This window comes from Haemaphysalis longicornis, unplaced genomic scaffold (genome assembly GCF_048455015.1).
Source record: "Haemaphysalis longicornis isolate Haplotype H1 unplaced genomic scaffold, Haemaphysalis longicornis Haplotype H1 scaffold_9, whole genome shotgun sequence".
Lineage (NCBI taxonomy): Eukaryota > Metazoa > Arthropoda > Arachnida > Ixodida > Ixodidae > Haemaphysalis > Haemaphysalis longicornis.
The window spans coordinates 36,195,962-36,218,657 of NW_027526460.1; the positions used below are offsets into that span (position 1 = coordinate 36,195,962).

At 44.1% G+C, this 22,696-nt stretch overlaps 2 protein-coding genes and 1 pseudogene across 3 annotated transcripts in view; 1 reads left to right on the forward strand and 2 right to left on the reverse strand.

Annotated features, from left to right (window-relative positions):
* The window catches only part of LOC144152709 (brefeldin A-inhibited guanine nucleotide-exchange protein 3), a 104,624-nt gene extending 93,531 nt beyond the window's left edge, over positions 1 to 11,093 (reverse strand). Inside the window, exons 1-8 of one of the 2 annotated variants that reach the window (XM_077684114.1) lie at positions 10,655 to 11,093; positions 10,484 to 10,535; positions 10,320 to 10,401; positions 9,943 to 10,077; positions 6,372 to 6,578; positions 4,402 to 4,438; positions 1,917 to 1,989; positions 1,082 to 1,189 (exon numbers count right to left, since the gene is read on the reverse strand). In XM_077684114.1, the coding sequence (XP_077540240.1) occupies positions 1,082 to 1,189; positions 1,917 to 1,989; positions 4,402 to 4,438; positions 6,372 to 6,578; positions 9,943 to 10,077; positions 10,320 to 10,401; positions 10,484 to 10,535; positions 10,655 to 10,739 (779 nt within the window). In that variant the 5' untranslated portion in view covers positions 10,740 to 11,093. Of the gene's footprint in view, positions 1 to 1,077; positions 1,190 to 1,916; positions 1,990 to 4,401; positions 4,439 to 6,371; positions 6,579 to 9,942; positions 10,078 to 10,319; positions 10,402 to 10,483; positions 10,536 to 10,654 lie in introns of those variants that run through there. The other variant, XM_077684115.1, reaches the window with a different exon arrangement.
* Positions 11,094 to 11,143: 50 nt separating this feature from the next.
* On the forward strand, positions 11,144 to 17,265 carry LOC144152710 (guided entry of tail-anchored proteins factor 1-like). The gene is made up of 5 exons (XM_077684116.1): positions 11,144 to 11,551; positions 11,780 to 11,945; positions 12,715 to 12,782; positions 14,761 to 14,875; positions 17,037 to 17,265. The coding sequence occupies exons 1-5, from the start codon at positions 11,465 to 11,467 to the stop codon at positions 17,105 to 17,107; spliced, it is 507 nt and encodes a 168-aa protein (XP_077540242.1). The 5' UTR covers positions 11,144 to 11,464; the 3' UTR covers positions 17,108 to 17,265.
* An 864-nt stretch (positions 17,266 to 18,129) lies between these two features.
* On the reverse strand, positions 18,130 to 21,170 carry LOC144151341 (casein kinase II subunit alpha pseudogene; annotated as a pseudogene).
* Between the last annotated feature and the right edge of the window lie 1,526 nt (positions 21,171 to 22,696).

The window sequence follows — 22,696 nt, forward strand, 5'->3', positions numbered from 1 at the left end:
GTATTAAAGCAAAGCTTTCCACCTCTACCACCCAACAGTTTCGTCAAGGCGTGTGCCACAAGAAACTCCCAACCAGGCTAAATAAAAACTACCGGCACCACCAGGGATCGAACCTGGGCCCAATGAGAAGCAGAGAGAGAGAGAGCCCATTGTCTTAGCGATTAAGCTACGGCCACACATGGAGTCGGGAAGACAGACGCTTGTTTTGATTCAGTGGCTGAAGTTGGGGGGGAGGCACTTTGGAGGCGACACATGAAACAAGAGTGAGGGGAGGCAGCGAGAGGCACGATGCAGTAGCCGCGCGTGCTTCCCTCCTCCTCACCCTTTGAAAGATGCTGGCCGTGGCCGATGCTGCTGCGTTCCGGACGCCGTTCCCGCGAATACCAAGCAACCGCTGGCAGAATCTCTGGTTTCACTTTTCGTAGAGCCACGTGTGCGAATTCAAGTGACGTTGCATGGGCAATTGTTGTAGGTGTCTTTACAGCTTTGCTTTCCAATCGCCTTCACAACGTGGATTGGAGTCAACTTTTTTTAAAAACGCAAGCAACAAGCCACGCGATCGCATACCCAGAAGTGCCCAGAGGGCTGTCCAGAAAGCAACTAAAAACCACAAACTAAAGTACACTGCTACCAAACACTGAAATGGCACAGAGAAGATGACCGGCAGCAGCGGCAAATTTTGAACCCAAACCTGTGATGTCGAGCTGGATGATGATTAGTGCCACGGTAAATGTACACAGACACTGCTGTGTCTGTGTTTAACATAGACATGAGGCTTAGGGTTGCACATACAAAACTTGGACCTGGTTATGATGTTTTCACAGTGAAAAAAGCTGCAGATAAACCCCACCATTGGAATCTATTCTTCCTTGCAACCTGTCTTACATGCCCAGATGCTTGAAAGCAAAATAAATACAGGGGTCCAATCGTTGGTTCGTAAGTGATATAAGGCCACTGTGGGAATCTGTAAGAGTGCTCAAACTGAGCGCGTTCTGTACACTCGCAGTGAACACCAGGTGTGTCACTAACGAGGCCTGCATGATTCAGGAAGCATGAAAGATCTCGTGCACGTAGCACTTACCAGACAAAGTCCAAAAAGGCTTGGCTCTTGTTCGCCTGCCCTCGCAGGGAGCTCAGGCCAGTTTGGAGGCAGTGCAGAAGCAGGGGCGCTGTCGAGGTGGACCCATTGCTGCACACATGCGTACGCACATGAGTGCATACCATGCTAACTGCCTGCAAGCTGTCATTAGTACTGGCAGGACCTTTCTGCCATTACTGCTTTAATGCAAAAGCATTAGGTGACTCGGTAACTTGAAAGTTTGGCATCCCTGGCAAAACGTATGACACACAAGATAGCCTCCCTCTGAACCATGTTTTAATTGCTCACAATGTCACAAAAAAAGTAGAATGCATTTAAAGCCCCCCTTTAGCGTAGCAAGAGCAGGTAAAACAAGCTGACATTAGCTCACTAATACTGTACAGTTGCAAGCCTATTGAAGATACCGCAGTTCCGTTTATTATTGATGTTCACACCAAAAGTTTCCGAACATTTTATCCGCCTTCTTTGTGCCTTTCATCGTCTTTATCACCTCGCACCAATATTCTTTTCATGCACAACTACAAAACTCATTGTTGCAGTTCTTGACCTGGGCTTCCCAGTACTTCATCTTGAGTCTTCAATAACCTCATAACTTTACAATAACCATGTTTCTTTTACACATCAAAGGTGGCCCGAAAGGTATAAACAATTCAAATGGAGGGAAAGAGACCTGTGCAACTTTGCCTAGAAGAAGCACTCACAAAAACAATTTCTCCAACCTTTCTTCAGCATCAGGCTTTCAGTATGCAGTCAATAAATAGCTGTACAAGTTTCATATTGCAAACATAAGAAAAGCAAAACTATCAAGAATTCTCACCGCTTGTCCTCCTTCAATTTCTCGCATAAAAACAGGAACAGTGGGACAACTTCGTCAAAAGGAGAAATATGACCTAAATGGTAGAAGAAAAAGAAAAAAAGCAGCACAGAGGTTTAGGACTGCATTACCCAACTGTTAAATATAAAGGTCTACGCAAGCGCAGGTGAACAGTCAAACCAATGGTAAAAAATGCACTCTTAATCATAAAAATTTGCACGTTTTATTTCTTTGGACCATTTCTTCCTCACTGATCCAAAATATGTTGACAATTTTGCCCCATAAAACAAAAACAAAAGCAGTGCAACCAAAGTAGGAAAGGCTGCTGGCTGCACAAGCAATTGTGTGAACAAGGAATGCTTAATGCAATGCTTTTGACGGGACTGCCTGTAAGGTCGCGTTGAGTCACACTTCTTCATGGAAAGATAAAAATACCATGGGTATGAAAATACTAGATGAAAATTTCATATGGAAATACCAGAAAAAACGTTCTGAAGGATAAAGCATAAAACCCGAGCAAGATAGCAGTACAGATTGGCAGCAAATTTACAAGCCTGTCACAGAACAGAAAAAAAGCAAAAAAGTTTGGTTACTTTTTAAGCTAAACATTTTTTTTTCCGCTCACATATCTATGCTGTAAATATACTTAGGGATGTGAAAAATTAATTGTGAAAAGACCTGACTGCTCCACAGTTCAGCCCCACCCCATGCAAAGTTAACCTTGCATTCTTGACCACTACACTGTTTTTAGAAATGTCTTATTACATTTAGAAAAATCAGCTGGTTCAACGAGTACAACACAAGGTAAACATTTTTTTTTTCAATGTAGGCTGCATATACACACACGCAAGCAAGTTAGATGCATCACAATATGCAGTTAGAAGGATGCATCACAATATGCCGTTAGATAGGTAAATTAATTTTGTTGGCCGCATGCAGCAAGCAGCGTAATAAAAGAAATATAAAAAAAAATAGGAACAAACCAATAGAGAGTCGTGTAGGAGTATGTCATTCTAATGCTCGAAGAATTACTGCAAATTACGTAGCAACAACACGTGGTGTGCATGTGTATTTGATGTCCGTACGAAGCAAGGAGCAGTATCACCATCTGCATGGGCTTGTCACAGATACTGCACTATGTATTCGTATAAGCAAGGAGCCATTTTAGTTTTGCTTCTAAAAGCCGTAGCAAGGAACTACATCAGGAACTACATGCAAGATGACATCACAAGATAGGGACAAGAAACAAAAAAGACAGCTTCAGATACTTGCAATGCAAAAGTCGCTTCACATGCACAGAAGTAAGAAAAATTCATGTCCTAACTTTCCCCCTTCCCTTGCACTACTGAATTGAATACCTGCTCGCACCATCTAACTAAGAATGTGGCTAAAGAATACAGCGCATCCTGAATCACTATTACAAAACATAAATAGGCTCCACGCAGCCGGAAAGGTTTAGTACACAAAATACGATAGAAAAGTAACTGGCACTATGGCAGTACTACTACACACAAATTAGCAACGTTACACTCATTGTATTGATCCGGTGCAAGTTTCAAAGTTACACAGTTGCTACCAGATTGTTCAGAGCACCCAAAGTCGCATTGACTTTGTGTGGTGCGTCATAACAATAGATCTGTGATACTTAAAGCAATGTTTCACCTAGAAATTTTGAGCGAAGCTTTACGAATCTGCTTGTATTACTATCATTCTACCTGTGTCAAAGCATAAGTCATGACCATTTAAATTCCAGGTTCAGAAAGTGGAAATAATTAAGGAAAACCAGTTTTGTCTTTTAAGCCTACACTTTAAATGGTCATATCTTCGGCTCCAAGACAGACAAAGTTGCAATATTTAACTTGTGCAGAGTTCCATGATGCCACGTGTAGCTGCATCTGAGCAGAAATTTGTTTTACAAAACCTGTCCCAAAATTAAACACCCAGATTAGAATAAATTCTAATATACACTGTTCCATGCAAAAACAAATTTCAGTTCATAGTGAGAATGAAAATTACACGTGCCTCTTAATTTTTATCATAACTGTAATATGTAGTGAAGTTCTTGATCTAAGACCCTTTTCCCCCTTAAGCTCCGAGCTTGAATTGAACCACTGGAGATCTCCTTCCTCTATGCCTGTAGCTTTCTGTTGACATAAATTACTGTGCTGCAATGCTACCAGAAAACTAAAATTTTGCAAGAAGTTTGATTACACAAGCAAGGATATTCCATTGAAGACGAAAGACGAAGGCATACGCTATCAATGACCGTTTTGTTTCTTAGTGGAATCATCGGGCCAAGCAGGTAATAAATAAAGAATGAAGCGCACAAGCTGACAGTGTTACATTAAAATCAAACGCAGAGTGCGAAAATTCAAGAAGCAAAAGAAAAGGAAGGAGAAGGTGTGCAAAAACGCGACAGGAAGGGAAGGCAAGGCTTTGTGCGGGGGTGACAGCATGGCTGGAGGGGGAATACAATAGCAGCACAAACCTTCATTGTAGGGATCACAGCCTTCGTCCACACTTTTCTGTTTGGGACAGGGTGTTAGTGAGTTAGTGAGAAAAGGCGCATGTTAGTTAGCACAGTGGACGGTAACCATCATAGTGTAACATCCCAAGCACGAAAGCAAACTATCAATCCCCCACTGTGTACTTTCTTTCAACATACGTTTTCTTTTTTTCCTTTTGGCATCAGCGCTAAAAAACACCCGCACCTGCAAAACGCTGTAGACATACTTAAAACACCATTTTTTGCGCTGTATTGAAGCTGATGCTTATAATAAACGGTTGAAAAACAAAGCCAAGTTTTTGTAAGAGAAGCAATGACAATGAGGAAATTCACAGCTTATGTTTTATATTTTCCTATATGATACAATTTTTGTTGTTGTTGTTGTCGAGTAAACAACAAAGCTCTGAAGTGCTAGTCTTGACTTCAAAACCCACTAGCAGGCGTGCTGTTATAATTTCCTTTGGGTCACATTCAAGATAAATGTGATTGCATAAAACTCCACATTAAAAGCAACTACAAAGCCTACTGTTCGGCTCCATTGGTCTTGCCTTTCTGTTTTGCCAACACCAAATTAGTCTTCTTTGGACAAAGTCTTTTATGCCAACCTGACTCAACCCTTCGGGCACTTCTTGAGACAGTGCGCACAATTTTTTTTCCGAAACTGGTACACATTTCACTGCCATCACAGCACCTGTTCTTGAATTCAAATGAGTTGCAAGTTGCATATTCGAATAGCTACTTCTGGTGCAAAAAGAAACATTCCTAAGTAATCCGGTGGCTCATGAAAGTGCGGGCAAAGAAATGCACTTTTTACACATTCAGCACGTTAAAGCTCATACAGGTTCAGTAGCCATCTTCATGCACTTCTCTTCCAGTGCCAGCTGTTAAAGGGACACTGAAGTTATATGTAAACATTGTGGGATTACTTTTCATGATCATTCATATCACCCCTGCTTTGTTGCATGTAAAATTACCTGTTAGGTTGGCTGACTTTTTTGTGGTTTCATGGCTCTTAAAGCACCACATTTAAGACAGTCATAAGACTACTGCAAAGTTCCGAAAGAACACCCACCCCAAACTACAGAGATATCACGTAAAAAATGCGGGATGGGCGAACTTTAGGGTCAGGTGCAAAAAGTTACACAAAAGTGGCCGCACCGTCAACCAAAACTGCGGAGATATGAAGCAAGAATGACAGTAGTTTGTGCCTCTTTTATTTGAAATCGATAAATCGGCGGTTTTCGCGGCTGCAGGACATTTTTGAAGGCGTCGAAGCCAGGGCCATTTTAGAAGCTGGGCTATCATTGGGGTATTTAGTAAATTGAATATTTCACCCCTAAATGGTGGTGGGTAATGTTTCGGGGGAGGGCGTTCTTTCAGAACTTTACGGCATTTTTGTCCATGTATGGTGCAAGTTCATTCATTTTAACCCTCACTAAACTAGAAATTTATTATAGGGAATTACGCACAACCACGACAAGGCAAAGATGCCCATTCAACTAACCTAGACAGGTTAGAGCGAAGCAAGTCCTTGAATTAACCTTCCAATTGGCAAACTTTCTTTTATAACAACCATCTTAATACCCTGATTTACTTTTTTCCCAATCATTTAAGTAAACTATTTTTAAGTGAGAACCACTGCACATATCAAAAAACTGTTTTTCGAACACATGTAGATACGGCAGAATCTTTGGACAAATCAAGCTCATCTGAGTAGGATCACTATGAATTTTCTTAATAAAGTCTCCGTATAGCTCGTTTGATACTAGTAATCAGTTTGATTACTAGTCAGTTTGATACTTTTAGCTGGTAATCAAATCTAAAATTATTTGGGCCACCCTTAATTCACTAACACCAGTCTGACGCTCACCTACTCGCGGACACCTCTGACACCCAAAACCTCACCAGAAAGTCCGGAAAGCAGGCATTTTCATAAACCCTTCCTTCCTCACCCTCTCCTCTTCATCGGCCGCATCCTCCGCGGCCGAGTCGAACAGGAACGAGACGTATCCCTGGACACCCTGGCTAGCCGAAGCCACAGCCGCAGACTTGGTGCTGGCCGAGCCATGGCCGTAGATGTCCAGGCAGAGCGTGACAATGGAGCAGACGGCGTTTTGCGAAAGGCACCAGTTCTGAAGGCAACAGCATTGGAGAATCACCTGTGCATGGCAGAAAGCAGCGTGGGGACAGAATTTTGGGTTTAATGCAACAAAGGATAACCCTGGACTACGATAAGCACCAGCAAGTGGTGTCAGCACATTACTTCAAACCATGCACAGTTCTTTTTAATTAACTCGCTTCTTACTCACCCTCATAAGGGCAACCTCTTGGAATCCATCCAGAACAAGGCAACGTGGTCTTCTTTAAAGATTCACTTATTCTGCCCTCGTTAGCCACGCGCCACAAGTTGGCTCGACTGTTTTTTTTTACATTCGCTGTACCACAGTAGCATGCCATTTTCCCAGCTTCATATCATTCCACCACCTCATATCTCCACCCGAGTAGACCACACTTTCAAAGTTAAACCAAGTTTCACTAAAACAGAAAGATATAAAAACTGTCCTTTAGTTTTTGCAATCGCAGAATGGAACCCATTGCCTGCTCACATCGCAGAACCGTCTGATTCATCATCCTTTCAACATGCACTCAAATCGTTTCTTGAAGTTCTTTGATGTCATATGAATCTTTCTTTCGTTTTTTTTTTTCCTTTTTTTCTGTATATATTATCCCCCCTCCAGTTGAGTGTACTGATTGCACTTTTTTGTTTTTGTTTTTAGGTGTTTTTTGTGTGAACCCTTTTTCTATTCAGTGTAATGTATTAGTGTTTGTACAGCATAGTCATGTACAGCATCCCTGCCTTCATTGTTATGTTCTGCTGGAAAAATGTACTGTACTTTCGATCATAACCCCACACTATCCACCCTTATGTAATGCCCATTTGGGCCTTTAGGGTATGTAAATAAATAAATAAATATAGTTGTTGTCACCACACCATTCATGGGGGATATATAGTTGTCATCACACTATTCATGGGGGAACGATCTTACAAATATAACAATGCTCATTCTTTCCTTAGGAAATAAAGCTATGAACAGGATAGAAAAGTTTTTAGAACATGCTATCTCGCTTCAGGTTATTATACAGTACAAGAAATCATTAAAAAGACGCATGTTCCACAAATTATGGTAAGATAAAAAGCTGCACCTTGAAGCTTCCCCAGTTTATGTCAGGGCTTAAAACTGTCAATTACCATGATGCCATTGTAGCTAATGACAAGCACAACACCACTTGCACCCTTTCTGGCACTTAGCACTATCTCATCCATTTTCTGTTCACAAATACGTGATGTACAGCCATAGATAACTGAAATGACAATACAAATCTGAAGATTTGAGTACATAGATGTCAAATAATGGTACAGTTGATGTACGTTTACTGTTTACATACTATTAAAGCCCTTCATTATTATTATTATTATTTAAAGCACAGCCATGCAACAATTTGACTTATACGAAAGAAAATTGCACAATATTTGTCTCCAGCACCTTTTTTTTCTGTTTTATTTGTTCATGACTGCACATCACATAAAGATAATATATTTTGTCAGCCTCGTGGTTACTTAGTAAGCCATCTCCTCATCAAGCACAAAGGTAAAAACAGATTTAAAAAAATAATTTCCCACAACCAGTTACCCCTGCAGTTCCACACCCTTGACACCAAGATAAGAGCTCTTACAACTACATGAATTGTTATAGCAGCTATCATCGTAAATTTTGATGACACAACTTCGTGTGACAGCATCGGATGAGTGAACACTCAGTAGGCGAGCTCTCAGACACTACAGAAAAAATATACTCTACAACAAAGTACATACTCCCAATACCATCCAAGCACATTTGCTTCAAAAGAGCACAAAAACATTAATGACAAGCTACAAGTGTAACACAGCAAAAAAATTCAAACCTTGCGCTTTATAAACTAAAACAGAGCCTAGCCTACGAGCAGTATTACAGTGGCCGACCGATTTTTCGGACCTGGAGGGGAACGAAAAACAGTCAAAATAAAAGATAAGTTTGAAAAATACGCGAGTAATTACTCCTATGGGACTACCAGCAGTTCCTCGGAAAAGTTCAAAATATCCAGCAAATCCGAATTTTTCAAGTCCAAAAAAATGGTCGGCTACTGTATAGGCGACAGCGAATTGGTGTAGACACCTGGGGCTCTCTGCCCCATATTGATCGTGATGTACACACGGGCTCCTTGAATTTCCGTCCCATGAGTAATACAGCCTTAGTGGCCAGCCACACTGTTATAAAGTACTTATATGTTTTTACTAAATAAATCTTGTTATCCAGAAATCTATGCAAACTATTTTGTTCGGCCCGTAGTTCCATATTACATGCAACTTTCACATTTCCCAACACATGCACCAGAATTTACATATTCTTGTGAAATGTACAATTTAGGTAATTAACAGCCCAAAGCTACATCTGGAGTGTAATTTTAATATGTGTCCATTTCAGTGTGCTGAAAGCAGACAGCCTGGACGTGAAGCAGCTCAAGCAATGCGGGGCATCGGTTTCTGTGCGTGTCAATGGTCAGAGGTCCGGTAAGTGCAACTACGTCATGAATGAAATTGACATTTTTGAAACGTGCTCAACTCCTGAAAGTTTCTTTATGTTCATCAAGTGTCATGCACGTGGATATTTTTGTTAGTTGCACAGAGAACAAACTTGGCATGCATGCACGGTTAGAGTTAAGTATTAAATTCTGCTCCCCTAAAATATATGAACTCCACTGACTGATGTGAACAATCGGCTTGGGGAGCAGAGACACATAATTAACGTGATGTTTGTTTGTCCATGCACTACTTGGGCATTTTTAACACGAAAGTGTTTTATGCCCGGGTACACCAAGATCTCCGTGACGTGATATTCGTCACGGAAGTGACGTCCCCAGAAAAAGTGCCATCGATGCGGCGGCTCCCAGTTTCGAGCCCACAACTCTCTCGCCACAACGGGATGTACGTAGCGCTCTATAAAAGGAGTAACAGCTGTATGAATGCGCTTTATATGTCTATGTCTTTCGCCATGACTCATTCAGATGGTGCTGCCAACTAGGAGAGGCGACACAAAGTAGGGCATCATGACCGCTGACAGTCGACGCTTCGATGCAAGCGCCTTCGTGTACGGGGCACGCGCGTTAATTGAGGCACCCTCCGCTGAGCTTTGTTTCTTGCGCATCAGCGTCCCTTCGTCTAGCGGCGTCAGGCTCGTGAACCCTTCGCTCACGAAGGAGGTTCCTTTAGCATTCAACTTGCTCCTGTGAAGGCCCCTTTCATTTTCGTGTTTTGCCTATTCCTATGAAAAAGGGATCAACCACAATTTTTTCTTTTGTTTTAGCCACATGAACACATAAAACAGCCTTCTGAGCATATATCCTTTGCCACTTGCATGATGCTGTTGTTTTGCAAACAACGTGTTGCTTAATAGGTATAGGAGGAAGCTCAATCGGCAAGCTCACCTTCAAGCCTTCGACCTGTGCTTCTTCTGAGTGAGATGCCAAGGATGAAACAGCTCTCATCAGCTGGGATGGCAGCCAGAACTGCTCATCATCACATTCCAAGTTCGGATGGAAAAGCTGCTCTCGAAGTAGTTGCTGCAAGTCACAAGGAACCCAATTACATACAAGACCAATGGTGTAGTTACGGTGCCATCTTTCATGCAGCAATTCAGTAAACAGTCACAAAGCATGGTACTGCTAGAGGAAATCACCTTATCAAAACTGCTTTATACATTTAACTTGTGGAGCCAGATCCTTGTTCACGTAGCAACGTATTGTGTCCGCGATTGAGCAGAGTGGCTTTTAAAAAGTGGAGCAACGTTTTAACAGAAACTTACCTGCAAGCCATTAAAGGACAGGGAAACAAGCTTCTTTTCATTGGACTCCAGCGCCAGTTGCAACGCGTCGAAGCACTTTTGCCTGCAACAGGACAGTTTAATGAGACAAACCGCTTGATAAACGTAAATTATGAACCCGGTAGGATAGAGAGCACAGATGTTACCTGACTTCATATGGCGGATTTCTCAACAAAGCATGCTTGTTTGCCAAGGCCTCTGCATCAAAAGCAAGAACCAAGGATTAAACACGAATACCTCTCCAGGAACTAACTCGTAAAGTAAAGGCTACATAAAAAAAAAAAACTACGGATGTTGATTTATTCCGTGTTTAGTACCTTGGGCTTCTTGACATGCTTGTCGTAGGGCCGGGTGCTTCTGGTGCGAAGCTTCCTTCACAAGCTTGTAGAAGATGTCTTCCATGCTTACAGCAGATGCTAAGCTCGGCGGAGTTCGCCCAGCGCAACCGAAACGTGCTCAGAGCGCATCCGAGTAGGCGACATCAGTACGCGTCCCAGTCCACGAAGCAACAGCAAATACTGGCCGACGCGGTGTCCACAGCTGTCAGAACATCACGTCAAGGCTGGATCAAACGAGAGCACATTTTTTCGCGGTCAGATGTCGCGGACCTGGCGAGGGAAGCAAAGAGCACTTCAAATGCGACGAAAGTTAAACTCTGGCGTACGCCGCGCGGACCAGCGATTCCGATACTGGCTTGAGAAATTAAAAATATGGGCCCAAACGTGGTGGAAATGTTTCGCCGCCGGCAACCACCACGAAAAGTGAAACCAAAACAGGAAACGTTTAGCGACCTCTACGAGTATTTTCAAGCGCGCCCGCTCGCAGCGCTGCCGGTCTTCCTGTACTCGCAAAACAAACGGGCTGGCGATTGCGAAGCAAACTTCGCGAATTCGTAGATTCATAGCCTACGTGTTTTTAAAGGGCGATCACTTGCTATCCCGTGATCGGTCGTAAAAGTGTGAGTTGAGCTTCGCTTAAAAAGGCCTAGGTGGCCTAGGTTGATGCAAACACGATGGTAGTCGCCTCGTAGAGTGGGAACTCGCTAATGAAGCGACCGGTGTCCGGTCGTCGGAGGCTTTTCGGCAGTTGATCGGCGTTTTTCATTTTACAAAAATCACGGAGCTGCCATGCAGAGAGAAGAAAGCTACCTCTTCTTTTGGTTCGTGACGTTCTGCGGCATGTTCACAGCGTTCATCCCATTCATAGTCCGAATGGTAAGTGCACTACGTGCATTGCAAATGAAATCCTGAGCTATCCGATGGGAATCTTTATTGACGCTGCTCAAAAGTTGCTCCTACTATACATTCAAAAGAGAACCACGCCGGTAGCGTAACAAATAACAACATAATCTGAAGAAGGGGCGATCAGTCGGGGCTAAAACGCTTTCCCGACAGCTGCCGCTAGAATTTGCGCTTGACAGTATCTTATTTCGTTATTTCCAGGTGCTTCAGGTAATTTCCCAAGAGACTGAGATGGAGTCCAACCTGCGTCGGCAAGTCTGCGATCTCAGGGCCGAGCTGGGAGGCATGAGCATCGTCGACGAGTTCGCCAAGTATGCAAAGATACAACGAAAAATTAACAAAATGTCTGAAGAAATGGCTCACCAGGGTAAGCGACTTTTCTATGAGTCTTAAAACGTGACCCTCTATTGTTGGCGCAGATTTGTAAATATCAGTATGTTGCAAATGTCATGTTGCAGAAGGTTGCGCACACCTAATTGTTTTGCTGCTCCAAAATAAAGTCGTCCAAAGAAAGGAAAGTTTTAACGAAAACTTCACAACTTCAGGGCTTGCTGATTTGAGTGGGAAAAGAACGTACAGAGTAGGATGAATGGGTAAGGGAGGCAGAAAACTATTTGCACCTCGCACATACAAGCGTCAGGCGAAGTGTCTCTCTGGACCTAAACTAAGCGACTGCACAGAATCCAACGCGGATGACTCCAACAACCCAGTAACGTCAGATTACTAATTGTGTCGCTTAGAAGAAAAGGAAGACCTACCGCGGGGGCTCAGTGGTGCTGAGGCCAGGAATGCGGGTTCGATTCCCGGCCACGGTGCTTGCTTTTCTGATGGGGGCGAAAAGTAAAAACGCCCATGTGTTCGAGATTTCGGCGCACATTAAAGATCCCCAGGTCGTCAAAATTAATCCAGAGCCCTCCGCTATGGCACGCCTCATAACCTGCATGGTTTCGGCGCGTTAAACCCCATAATCAATCAATCAATAACATTTTAAAAAATAAAGCCTTTTATACGTTTAATGCTTCAAAGCCTCCTTAACCCCTCATTCCATGTTTCTGCTCTACCAGAGAGTAAAGAAAAGGGTGTTATCACTAGTCCCTTGCATTGCCACTCACTTCGACATGCTCTTCAACCCACAGCTCAGCTGAAATCAATGTACATGTTCAAGGTGAGACTGGCAGCAACGGCGCTTCTCTATGCACTCATGGTAAGTCCAGACTACCTACGGGACGAGTCTTTTAACTCACACAAACAAAAAAGTTTGCAACGTTACAGTAGAACTCCACTGATATGTTCTCCATTCATATGATTTTCCAATTCATACGTGTCTTACCAGATAGTACAGTTTCCTTAATATCACGTTACACCCTCCCGTTTTTTTTTTTTTTAAACATATCTTCGAGGTTCTACTGTACATGTCTAGTTTGCATAACTGGCTGATGCCAACCAAATTACCTGCCCACTGAAAGAGTTGGGGGGTTGCAGCTGCAGCTCTTAATGTTCGAAATCAGTAATAATATTATTTTGTGGTGGTAAGCTGATTCGCAAACAGCTATAGTGAAGTAACGGAAGGGGAATCGGCATGACTTGGGGGTGAACACATTAAGCGGCGTTGCGAGCTGCGGTGACACTGTGGCGCAGTAGCTTTTGAAGTTGGAGGAATTGCGATCACATCGCCTGTGTCTGTTTTCTCACAATGCACTGAGGATTGAGGCGAACTGTCTAGTCATTTTCACCTCCTGGAACAAGAATAGAGCCCATGGCTATGCTGTTTTGTAACATGAGGTTATTAGGTGTTAGAATGCCTCGGTATTTTTTAGTGGCAGCGTTTACTCACCATGCTGACTGCCCATTCTCAATTGCTCCACCAAGTATGTCACAGGGCTTTTGCGACATCATGTAATGGCTCAGTAAGCAGGTAATTAGGAATGCACCCTTTAAATGCTCACTCCCGAGTGATGGTAGCATTGTTTTCTTTTGAACAAAATTATAATGGGGGTACAAGCCACCCTATCTTTCAATTAAAAATTGGTTGTACGTTGTCTTCACGGTTTCTTGAATCTTGAAGTCATTAACCTTTTTTAAGATCTGGCCATTACACAGGCCTAGTGATGTCATGTGTTAACTATCTCGTAACCCCTGCTTGAGTGGGAAGTGAAGTGTGTGTGCATGAATTTTGCGTTATTTGCTTTATTATGTGTTATGCGCAGCGCTCGTCCCGTGTACCTCAGCTTTGGCTGTATCGTTAAGATGATTCTAGTACAGCTTCAGTATTGTGCACAAAAGCCAACATGTTGAATACTGTGCAGTGAAACAACGTTGGCGCTTCTCTTGGGGTAAAAGCAAATTTTGGCTAGAATATTTTTCATAACCGTAGTGTATAAAGACAGGAACGGAAGTTTTTGTACGTAATGAGTGTACAGTAAATCAAAATTTATCAGTGTTTGTTTTTTTTTTAATTACTTAAAGGAGTACTGACACAAAATTTCAGAGCTGAAATAACCATGTGAAAGGCTTTCTTTGTACATAAAGGTATCTCCGAGCAATTTTCAACAGTAACCGTTTGGTATAACATATTTTAAATCCATTTTAATGTTTGCACACGCGAGAAAGCTCAGGACAGATACCCTTTCACAATCGGCATCAGCACGATGCTATCTGCTCCACCTGGCCCCAAACTGCCGACGTGCGGGACCCCGTGACGTGGCCAACACGCTGGCTGTGGTTGGCACACGCTGCTCCAGTGTGTGTATCACGCCACGGTTTTGTTACTGACGTCATGCTGCCCAGGCACGCGGAGATGGTAAAAACCACTGGGCACGTGGTTTCACACTGTCAGTAGTGTGACAGGAACAGTTATGTCACAAGGTCCTCCTGTCAATGCGGCCGCCTGGGTGTTTGTTTTGTCGAAAGCAAAACTGACACAAATAAGTGAGGCTGTAATGCGACCGACCATCTAATGTGCCATTCTATGATTAGTGGTCTGGTAGGCATCCATAATGGCAAAAAAAAATGTAACACGAAAATTTTGTGTCAGTACTCCTTCTAAAGTTTCAACAGTGCTTGCACCGGCATCATGAGCTCCTTGAGGGCTTGGAAATTCAACACAAAATCCCTGAACCGCGCTGATTAGCCGACATGTTCTGGCGCTTTGAGGACTCCACTTGGGTTTTCTGGCTTTCCAGGGGGTCATAGTTTCATACCTAGTGTGGAATTACCGAACTCAAGCTGTGGTGACTCTGCCTGCAGCGTGGCTATCACCTCTAGGTTCACTGCTCTCGCCTGCATCTAGTTCACCGGGTGAGTGTTGCCCATTTTGTCCTCTCTCTCTCTCTCTCTCTCTATCTATCTCTCTCTCTCGCGCGCGCTTTCTCCTGTGCAATGCAACAATTTGTGCACAAAAACGGTTATTTTATGGCAGGGAATTAATGTTCACGAAATCTCAATTGTGAGCACATTGGTGCAGTAATACTGGTTGCTTCTTTGAAGCAAAACTACGTACATGACTTGAAAGCAAAACTTTTATGATGACAAAAGACAGCTTGGAGTCACCCTGCAAGGTGTGAAAAGTTGTCATGTGTCATTCCTCAAAGGGCAGCCACCTAATCAGCTAAAATTGCTTGATACTTGGCACAGTAGGCTGAAATAGCACTTCTATGAAATCTTTTCCTTAGGATCCTTTTTTTTATGCCCGCCAAAGAAATTCATCTTTTCAGAACTCTAGCCATAACTCCTACCTATTTCATTGAAGAAATTTCAGCACCATCTTAGTTAAAAAATGTTTTGCATTGTCAGAGTGGAATTATTACAACTTTTGTGAAATACACCCTACCCAAAAGGGTTAAAAAATCTTAGGTTAAAAAAAGGGTTAAAAAATCTTGACCATCTTAGTTAAAAAATGTTTTGCATTGTCAGAGTGGAATTATTGCAGCTTTTGTGAAATACACCCTACCCAAAAGGGAGTAACCATCTTAGTTAAAAAATGTTTTGCATTGTCAGAGTGGAATTATTGCATCTTTTGTTAAAAATACACCCTACCCAAACGGGAGTAAAATAGGTCTTTCTATTCGAAAATAGGTCAGTTTAAATACCCCTATTATTAATTTCCAAGCAACTTACTTTGCAAATGCTTGCTGCCCCATAGAAAGTGAAAGATTTTTTTAGCAGGAGATACAAAAAAGAAGGTGCCATGGTTTTGAAAATTACTCTATATGGCACTAAGTTGACATTAGATCACTGAAGTGCAAAAGAGTCTGGATGTCTTTTACGCACAATTTCGGTCACTGAAGATTCAAAATTTCAAGCTGTGGTGTCATCCTCATGCTGAACTTGCTGCAAAAGAGCATGACTGTGGGAGAAGATGAATGTGCGAGCATGAAAAAATTGAGCACGAAGCTTTTACAAAACATGAGGGAGCTGCAGGAGACTCTTGTGAATTTTAGAGCAGTTGCATTCTTCATTGCCGCTAAACCCCAGAGACTGAGCTAACTTCACTTCTGCTTCCAACGAACATGGCCATTTACAACAGCACATTTGCGGTGGGGAAAAAAGGCAGGGGATCATTTTCTAGTGTGTAGCGTGCTTATTGGTGCCTGTGGAGAATGGCAAACAGAGGTGTCGCTAGCCAGCTTGGTGTTGAGATTCGTATTTTGATGGAGACCCATTGTGGCCAAGAACACCATACACATGGTGAATCTCGACAGCTGTGTGTTGTAACTATATTACTCAGCTGTAGTCAGGCCTGTTGCAGTGGCTCAGTGGCTGAGGCGTGTGCTGCTGAGCCCGAGGATGTTCAATTCCGGCTTTGGTGGCTGTTTTTTAGATGGAGGCGAAAAGCAAAAAGGCCCATGTGTTGAGATTTTGATGAACGCTAAAAACATCCCCAGGTGGTCAGAATTAATCCGGAGCCCTCGACTGCGGCATGTCTCATAGTCCTGGTTTAATTTCAGCGCACGAAACCCGAAGATATGAATCAGTTGTAGACGGGGGCATTCTTTGAAATTCAAAAGGTAACAAGACCCGCCACGGTGTGTCAGTGGTCAAGACGTGCTGCTGAGCCCAAGGACGCGGGTTCGATTCCCAGCCGTGGCGGCCGCTTTTCTGGTGGAGGCGAAAAGCGAAAACACCCGTGCGTTAAAGATTCTGCCGCACGTTGAAGATCCCCAGGTGGTCAAAATTAATCCGGAGCCATCCACTATGGTGCGCATCGCTTGTGTAGCACTGGTGCGTTAAACTTCATAAGCTAATCAAAAAGGTAACCCGCAATTGGTTGGAATTCGGCGACCAATATTGCGTAGCAATCATTAACTCCACAATTACGCACTTAGCGATGTTAAAAAGTGTTACCTAATTCTGTCTGTTAGTTGAGGCTACAATTAGTGCAACAGTGTGTGAGCCAAAGTGCGAGCAGTAACAGCACCAAACAGCAGTCAGTGGCCTGACATTGCCTTTGGTCTCGCAGGTGGGATTGGCATCACGCCCTGGCTCCTGGTGTCGAGTTCTGTGGGAAGACAAATTGCAAAGCACCTATAGTCAGTCCTTTTTTTTCTTTCTGCTCTCTTCACATCATCACTGGTAGATTATAGACTACATTCATTCCCGGCTCTCACCATGTGCGTGCACGTTACTGCAAGAGAGGTCAGATTGCGTGCGTGTGTGTCTGTAATAAAGCGCTCCTTTGTTGAAAAACAGTGTCTGGTCAGTGGCTAACTTCACTTCCGTGCACTGCAGATTGCTTGAAGTGATTAGAGACTGCTTGAATTGAACATAGGCCTGATGTTACTGAGGTGCTGACATGGGCTTTGTGAAGCGCCTGCAGTTTCAAAGTTTATTTCCTAAAGTGCAGTGTAATGACATTAAAAAAAGGCGAGCAAAAAACTTTGACAGTGGGCAGTTTTCAAGTTGCACGATATCCACACGCTATGCATGGTCGTGCGACCAACTGCATGATGTCACCAAACAGCGGCAAATTAAAATCGGTGTGTCATGCCAGCTGCACAGTGCCATAATGGCAACAGTGGCAAGACTTTTGTGGTTCTGGCTGCGCAGTTGCAACTTAGTACAAATAAACAAAGGAGGTGTGATACAGGTAGACAGCGTTGTGCCGGCTTAAACTACAACTGCTGCAATGGCTTGTCCGTGTAAAGTGCAGGTGCCAAAACAGGAAGCATTGCAACAGTGGAATCGTGCTCATGGTAGACATCGTCACTATAAGCTTGCAGTTAGAGGGGCCATGAAGACAAAATACAACGTTTTCAATTTGAAAGCACTAGCCATTGGTAAATTAACTAAAAGAACAGAAAAAATATAGAAAAACATTCAAAGTTAGTGCTACTATGACGCAAACGGGCAGGAGTGAAGTAATATGGGGCAGCACTGAGAACACAGTTACCAGCGTGTTAACTGTGTCTTAGCATTCAAGTGATACAAACGGAACTAGAGGCATCTCCCAGTGGCGGTGGCTTAGGTTGACAGCCGCTAATCGCTTAAACAAGATTCTATGGCGTCATAGGAAAATCACCAAAAAGCGACTGGGTAGTAGTTGCCACTGCTTCATAAGTTTTCTTTATTATCTCAATTATTTGTTTAAAGTTTGCGAGAAAATTGGTATCATTATTATCGGGACAAAGCAGTCTTTTTAAAGAACCAAACTTTTGTCTTCATGGCTCCTTTAAGAAAGAGTAATATGCATTTAAGAGGACTTGTAGCCAAGATAATTTGGTCATCAGTGTAATCACATGGGGTAATTAAACAGCTGATACATTTGCATCCTTGAGTAATGAAAAAAAGCACAAGGATTTGTTCTACCTCAGGTACTGGAAGTCCGTACATTTAAAACCAGTAGCCACCATCAGTCGTGGTCAAATTTGATCCCATTGAGGTTAAGTAAAATTGTTGCTTCAGCCAGTATGACAATTGGTTTGCGTCAAGCGCGAACAGCGAATGACTATTGTGATCTTTCCAAGCAATACTGGTAGCACGCATTTTTGCTGTTTAGATTTTATTGATAAATGTGCAAAGCAATACATAAAAAGGCCCAGAGTTTATAAAAGGGCCACGACACAGCATAATGTTCTAATACCGTATTTGTGATCACCACACATGGAACGTGAGCATTATGAACTTTGCATAGCTTATGATGGTGCATTTAAAATGTGGTTGGAATAAGCTTACAAGCATAAAATAGCAAAGTTGGTTATCACGAAGGAGCCAGGCATCTGTTTAACATTGACAGTATCCAAACGGCATCTCGAGATTGGTGCATTCATGTCCATAATTTCACATCTGCATTTAATTCATCGCTGACTGTACTTTACGTTTTTGTCACTCTTCCAGACACAGCAAATAGCGTTAAAAAAATTTCACGCACAAGTGGTGCATGGTTACGTTTGGAGGTAAAACATAGGCACATAAGGCTGTTGGGGAACACCTGTAGAAAAATATTGTCCTGTCAGCGACTGACCCACCATTCATGCGGGGGCAAATGAAAAGTCGCTCCTATGTTTAACCACCGTATGAAACACACCGGTTCACAGATACATGGTGCAGCCAAGGCACATGTAGAAACAAAATGCACCAAACATTGGGAGGTGCAACAAAACACAAATTGCACACATCAAAAATCTCGCACGAATATGGAACCAGAGTGGAGTGCCACATCTGGTGAGAACAGTTAAGCAAATGTGAGAAAACCCTCACCAATCAATCTGCTTAAAGAACTTTTATGCAGAAAATCGTCCAGCTACTTTCTGGAAACCAAGAGACTACTTTGATAGAACTTCAAAATGGCAGTAGTGAAAAGAATCAAATGCATCAAGGGAGGGAATTGGTAACAAAAGGGGGTGGTTTGAGGGATGGGTACTTAGAAGCCGGCTGCAACTACAAAGAGCCCGAAAATCGCACCTGGCAAAAATAAAAAGCTTAATAGTGCAATTCTCCTTGACTAGAGCAGCAGACAGTGCAGAAACACCACCAGTGAGCAATCACTGGCACCCTAGTTGCACACCTTCCAAGCTGCTTGGATCAATTTGTCATGCTACAGTTTATACGTTTACACGTGCTGGCACAAAGCATAAAAAAGGCATCGAAAATGGCAGGTTGCACTCTGCAAGAGCAAGTCGCAAGCAATGCAAGCCAAGTTGATGAGGCCTTTCGCGAAAGATGAAAAAGCGTGTTGATGTGGCGGTTGAAGAAAGGTAGCCGGTGCCTGGCCGACACACTTTGGTCCTGGAAGACTGTCTCATTAGTCGAGTCCCTACAGCACAGTAGTGGGTGCCAGAGTCTCTGGACACGCACGGCTGGTGGGACGAAATATGACCAGAGAAGGCCGTCTTATCAGAACAGCTGAGTGGTCAGTCGGGGCACACCAGTACACCTTTCTACCTTCCTTGCGTGTCCACGCATTGATAATCATATCACAGCACGTGACCTTAATCTGAAGTGCTGTCCTGGGCGGCCACTCCTGGTCCTGGAGGGGCCAGCACCTCAGGGGCGTTGGGGCTCCTGGAATCACCACCAAGCGACGCACGAGCAGGTGAATCGCCACTGGCTGACCCGCCACCTGGAGAGTCCAGTTGCTTCGCTTTCAACACCGGGTAAAAGTAAGGGTGTTCCATGGCTTCCTTGGCCGTCAAGCGCTCCTGGTGGTCGTAGCGAAGGAGTCCATCGAGAAAGTCAAGAGCATCTGGCGTTGCCAAGTGCTGGTTCTCACCGTGCACGAACCGCGTCCACAGCTTGCGCGAGTGCCTCCCAAGGATGTCGTCAAAGTGGGAATCGAGCTTGGTCTGGTACTTTTCGAGGTACTGGTGCAGACCCTCGGTACCCAGCACCTTGGCGATGCGTACCAGCTGGTCGTAGTTGTCCTGGCCGTAGAAGAAAGGCTCCCTGCGGAAGACCAGTGAGGCCAGCATGCAGCCAACGCTCCACATGTCCACAGAGTAGTCGTAATAGCGGTAGTCAACCAGGAGCTCGGGACCCTTGAAGTAGCGGGATGCGACGCGGACGTTGTACTCCAGGCCCGGGTGGTAGAACTCTGCAAGGCCCCAGTCGATCAGGCGTAGACGGCGGTGCGTGTGGTCGATCATCACGTTGTGCGGCTTGACGTCCCGGTGCATGATGCCCATGGAGTGCGCATAGTCCAGCGCCTTCAGTAGCTCGTACATGTAGTAGCGAATATCAAAATCTTGTAGAGTTGGGTACAACTGCCTGAAATCCGTGTTGTTGACGTGCTCGAATATCAAGGATGGCGTCCTCGCCACGGGGTCCTTAACGGCCGCCTTCAGTGTGATGATGTTCGGACCGCCGCGGAGTACCTCCAATATTTTGGTCTCGCGCCTAATCTTTCTTGACCTCACGGGCCTTAGTACTTTCACCACGCACTTTTCGTTGTTGACGACATTAATGGCCTCAAACACCTCGCTGTACTTGCCGCGGCCCATTTTGCGAGTCAGCTGGTAATCGTCTGGGGTTCCCCACTCGATGGCGTGCGTTTCGTAGTTCCAGTGATCCCTGGATTTGTTGAAGTTGACGTCCGCGTAAACACGTGACGTGCTCGGCAACGGCATCTGGCGGCTCTTTCTGCTCGCGAAATGCGTTGGCTAGACTTCACAAGCAAGCGCATTTGTCTCGCAAACCGGTTTGGAGCAGCGGCTCGTCGGTGCGAATCTTGAAAACAGGCGTTCGACCGTTAGGGTTAGCGCGCTCGCTTCACAAAGCGTCGTGGTTCAACGATCCTGGGAGCTTGTAAAGATTTGTGCCTGCACACTCACCCAGTAGGGACGCGGGAGCTGATGAAAAATTAAGCGTGTACACAAGTATTAATTGCGCACGTTTTGAAAAAATCGTTTTGCCGCCTTACTTCGCGGACGTCGCGAGAAGAAATCGGCCGCCTGGACCCATGGTGGCCGCCAGACTGCGCGCCCCGCGAAAATCCGTCAAAACGAGTCAAACCTGTCTCTACTTAAATCAAAACATTTCAACCTCAATATATAGCCACGATTGTTGGCTCATTTTTAAGTAGCGCTCGTTTATGCGGAGTTAATTTCCGCGTTAATTTGGAATTATATGAAACGTTAGTACTGAAAACGATTCGGCATGATTGCATGACCCAGCAATTTGAATCGTTACGGCAGTTGCTGCGATTCGACGACTTTGAATGACTCGCCGATATTTCGAGAAGCCTGCAACGAAATGGGAACTTCGCGAAATTTACGTACAGAACGCAACAATTGAGGGACATCTAAGAAGTAATCTCGCGCTACTTGTCCCTCCTTCCCAAGCGGCCCATTATGCTCACTTCTTTGTCTGCAAAGAAGTGAGTATAATGGGCTGCTGTCTGCAAAGGTTAGATACAAATAGTAATAAAGAAAGCAAAATATGTGTGAGGAGTGCTTTGCGCCTCAAAGAGCGCGCTTATCAACATCACCCAGTGGCGTCAATCTGCTGCTTCCATAGAGTCCTGTACATCATCATCATCATCGTGCGTGGTTTGTTGTTATGCGGCCCGTTCGCTTATGTGAATGGCCGTTCCGAATATCCAGTGGCGGCGAACGAAAAAAAAAAAAACTTGAAATATCGAAGTCAGGAGATGACCGAAAATACGAACAACCCCTATATCCATCTCCACCTCCTTCCCTCAGCCCCCCTTTCTCCCATTTGACCAAGCAATATAAGTGTATATATTGTATGTGTTACCTGGGACAAGCTATACTTTATGGTAATTCGCAGCTTGGCCTAGCTGGGAATTCAACCCTACACCAGCTACAATCCCTGCTCACGTTTACTCACAGCACGAACATGTATATTTCTGGTCGGGGCCAAAGAAGAAATTTGTACGCATTTTCCACAGAGGACTCCGCGAGGCATCGGAACGCATCGGCAACGGTCGGTACACTGCACTCGTCTCTGGTCGTGCTGTCCTCTGGTTCGCATGTGTCGTTTGCAGAACGTCATAAAAAATATTTGGTTATTCGTGTAACCATGCATTTGGGTAGCAAAGCGCAGACTCACCGCGGTCTCCTCACAGGCCGCGTTTCTGTATGCCTCGAGTGGTCTTCTATGGCCCAGGAACGATGGCGGTTGACAGCGCGGGCGGTGAAGTTGTCTGTAAGTACTGACACCAAA

Bases quoted from the DNA above. Each gene is read 5' to 3' on its own strand.
- LOC144152710 (XM_077684116.1), top strand. From the start codon at position 11,465: ATGCAGAGAGAAGAAAGCTACCTCTTCTTTTGGTTCGTGACGTTCTGC. The intron at 11,946-12,714 runs GTAAGCGACTTT...TTCAACCCACAG, and splicing joins TGAAGAAATGGCTCACCAGG to CTCAGCTGAAATCAATGTAC. The intron at 12,783-14,760 runs GTAAGTCCAGAC...CTGGCTTTCCAG, and splicing joins CGCTTCTCTATGCACTCATG to GGGGTCATAGTTTCATACCT.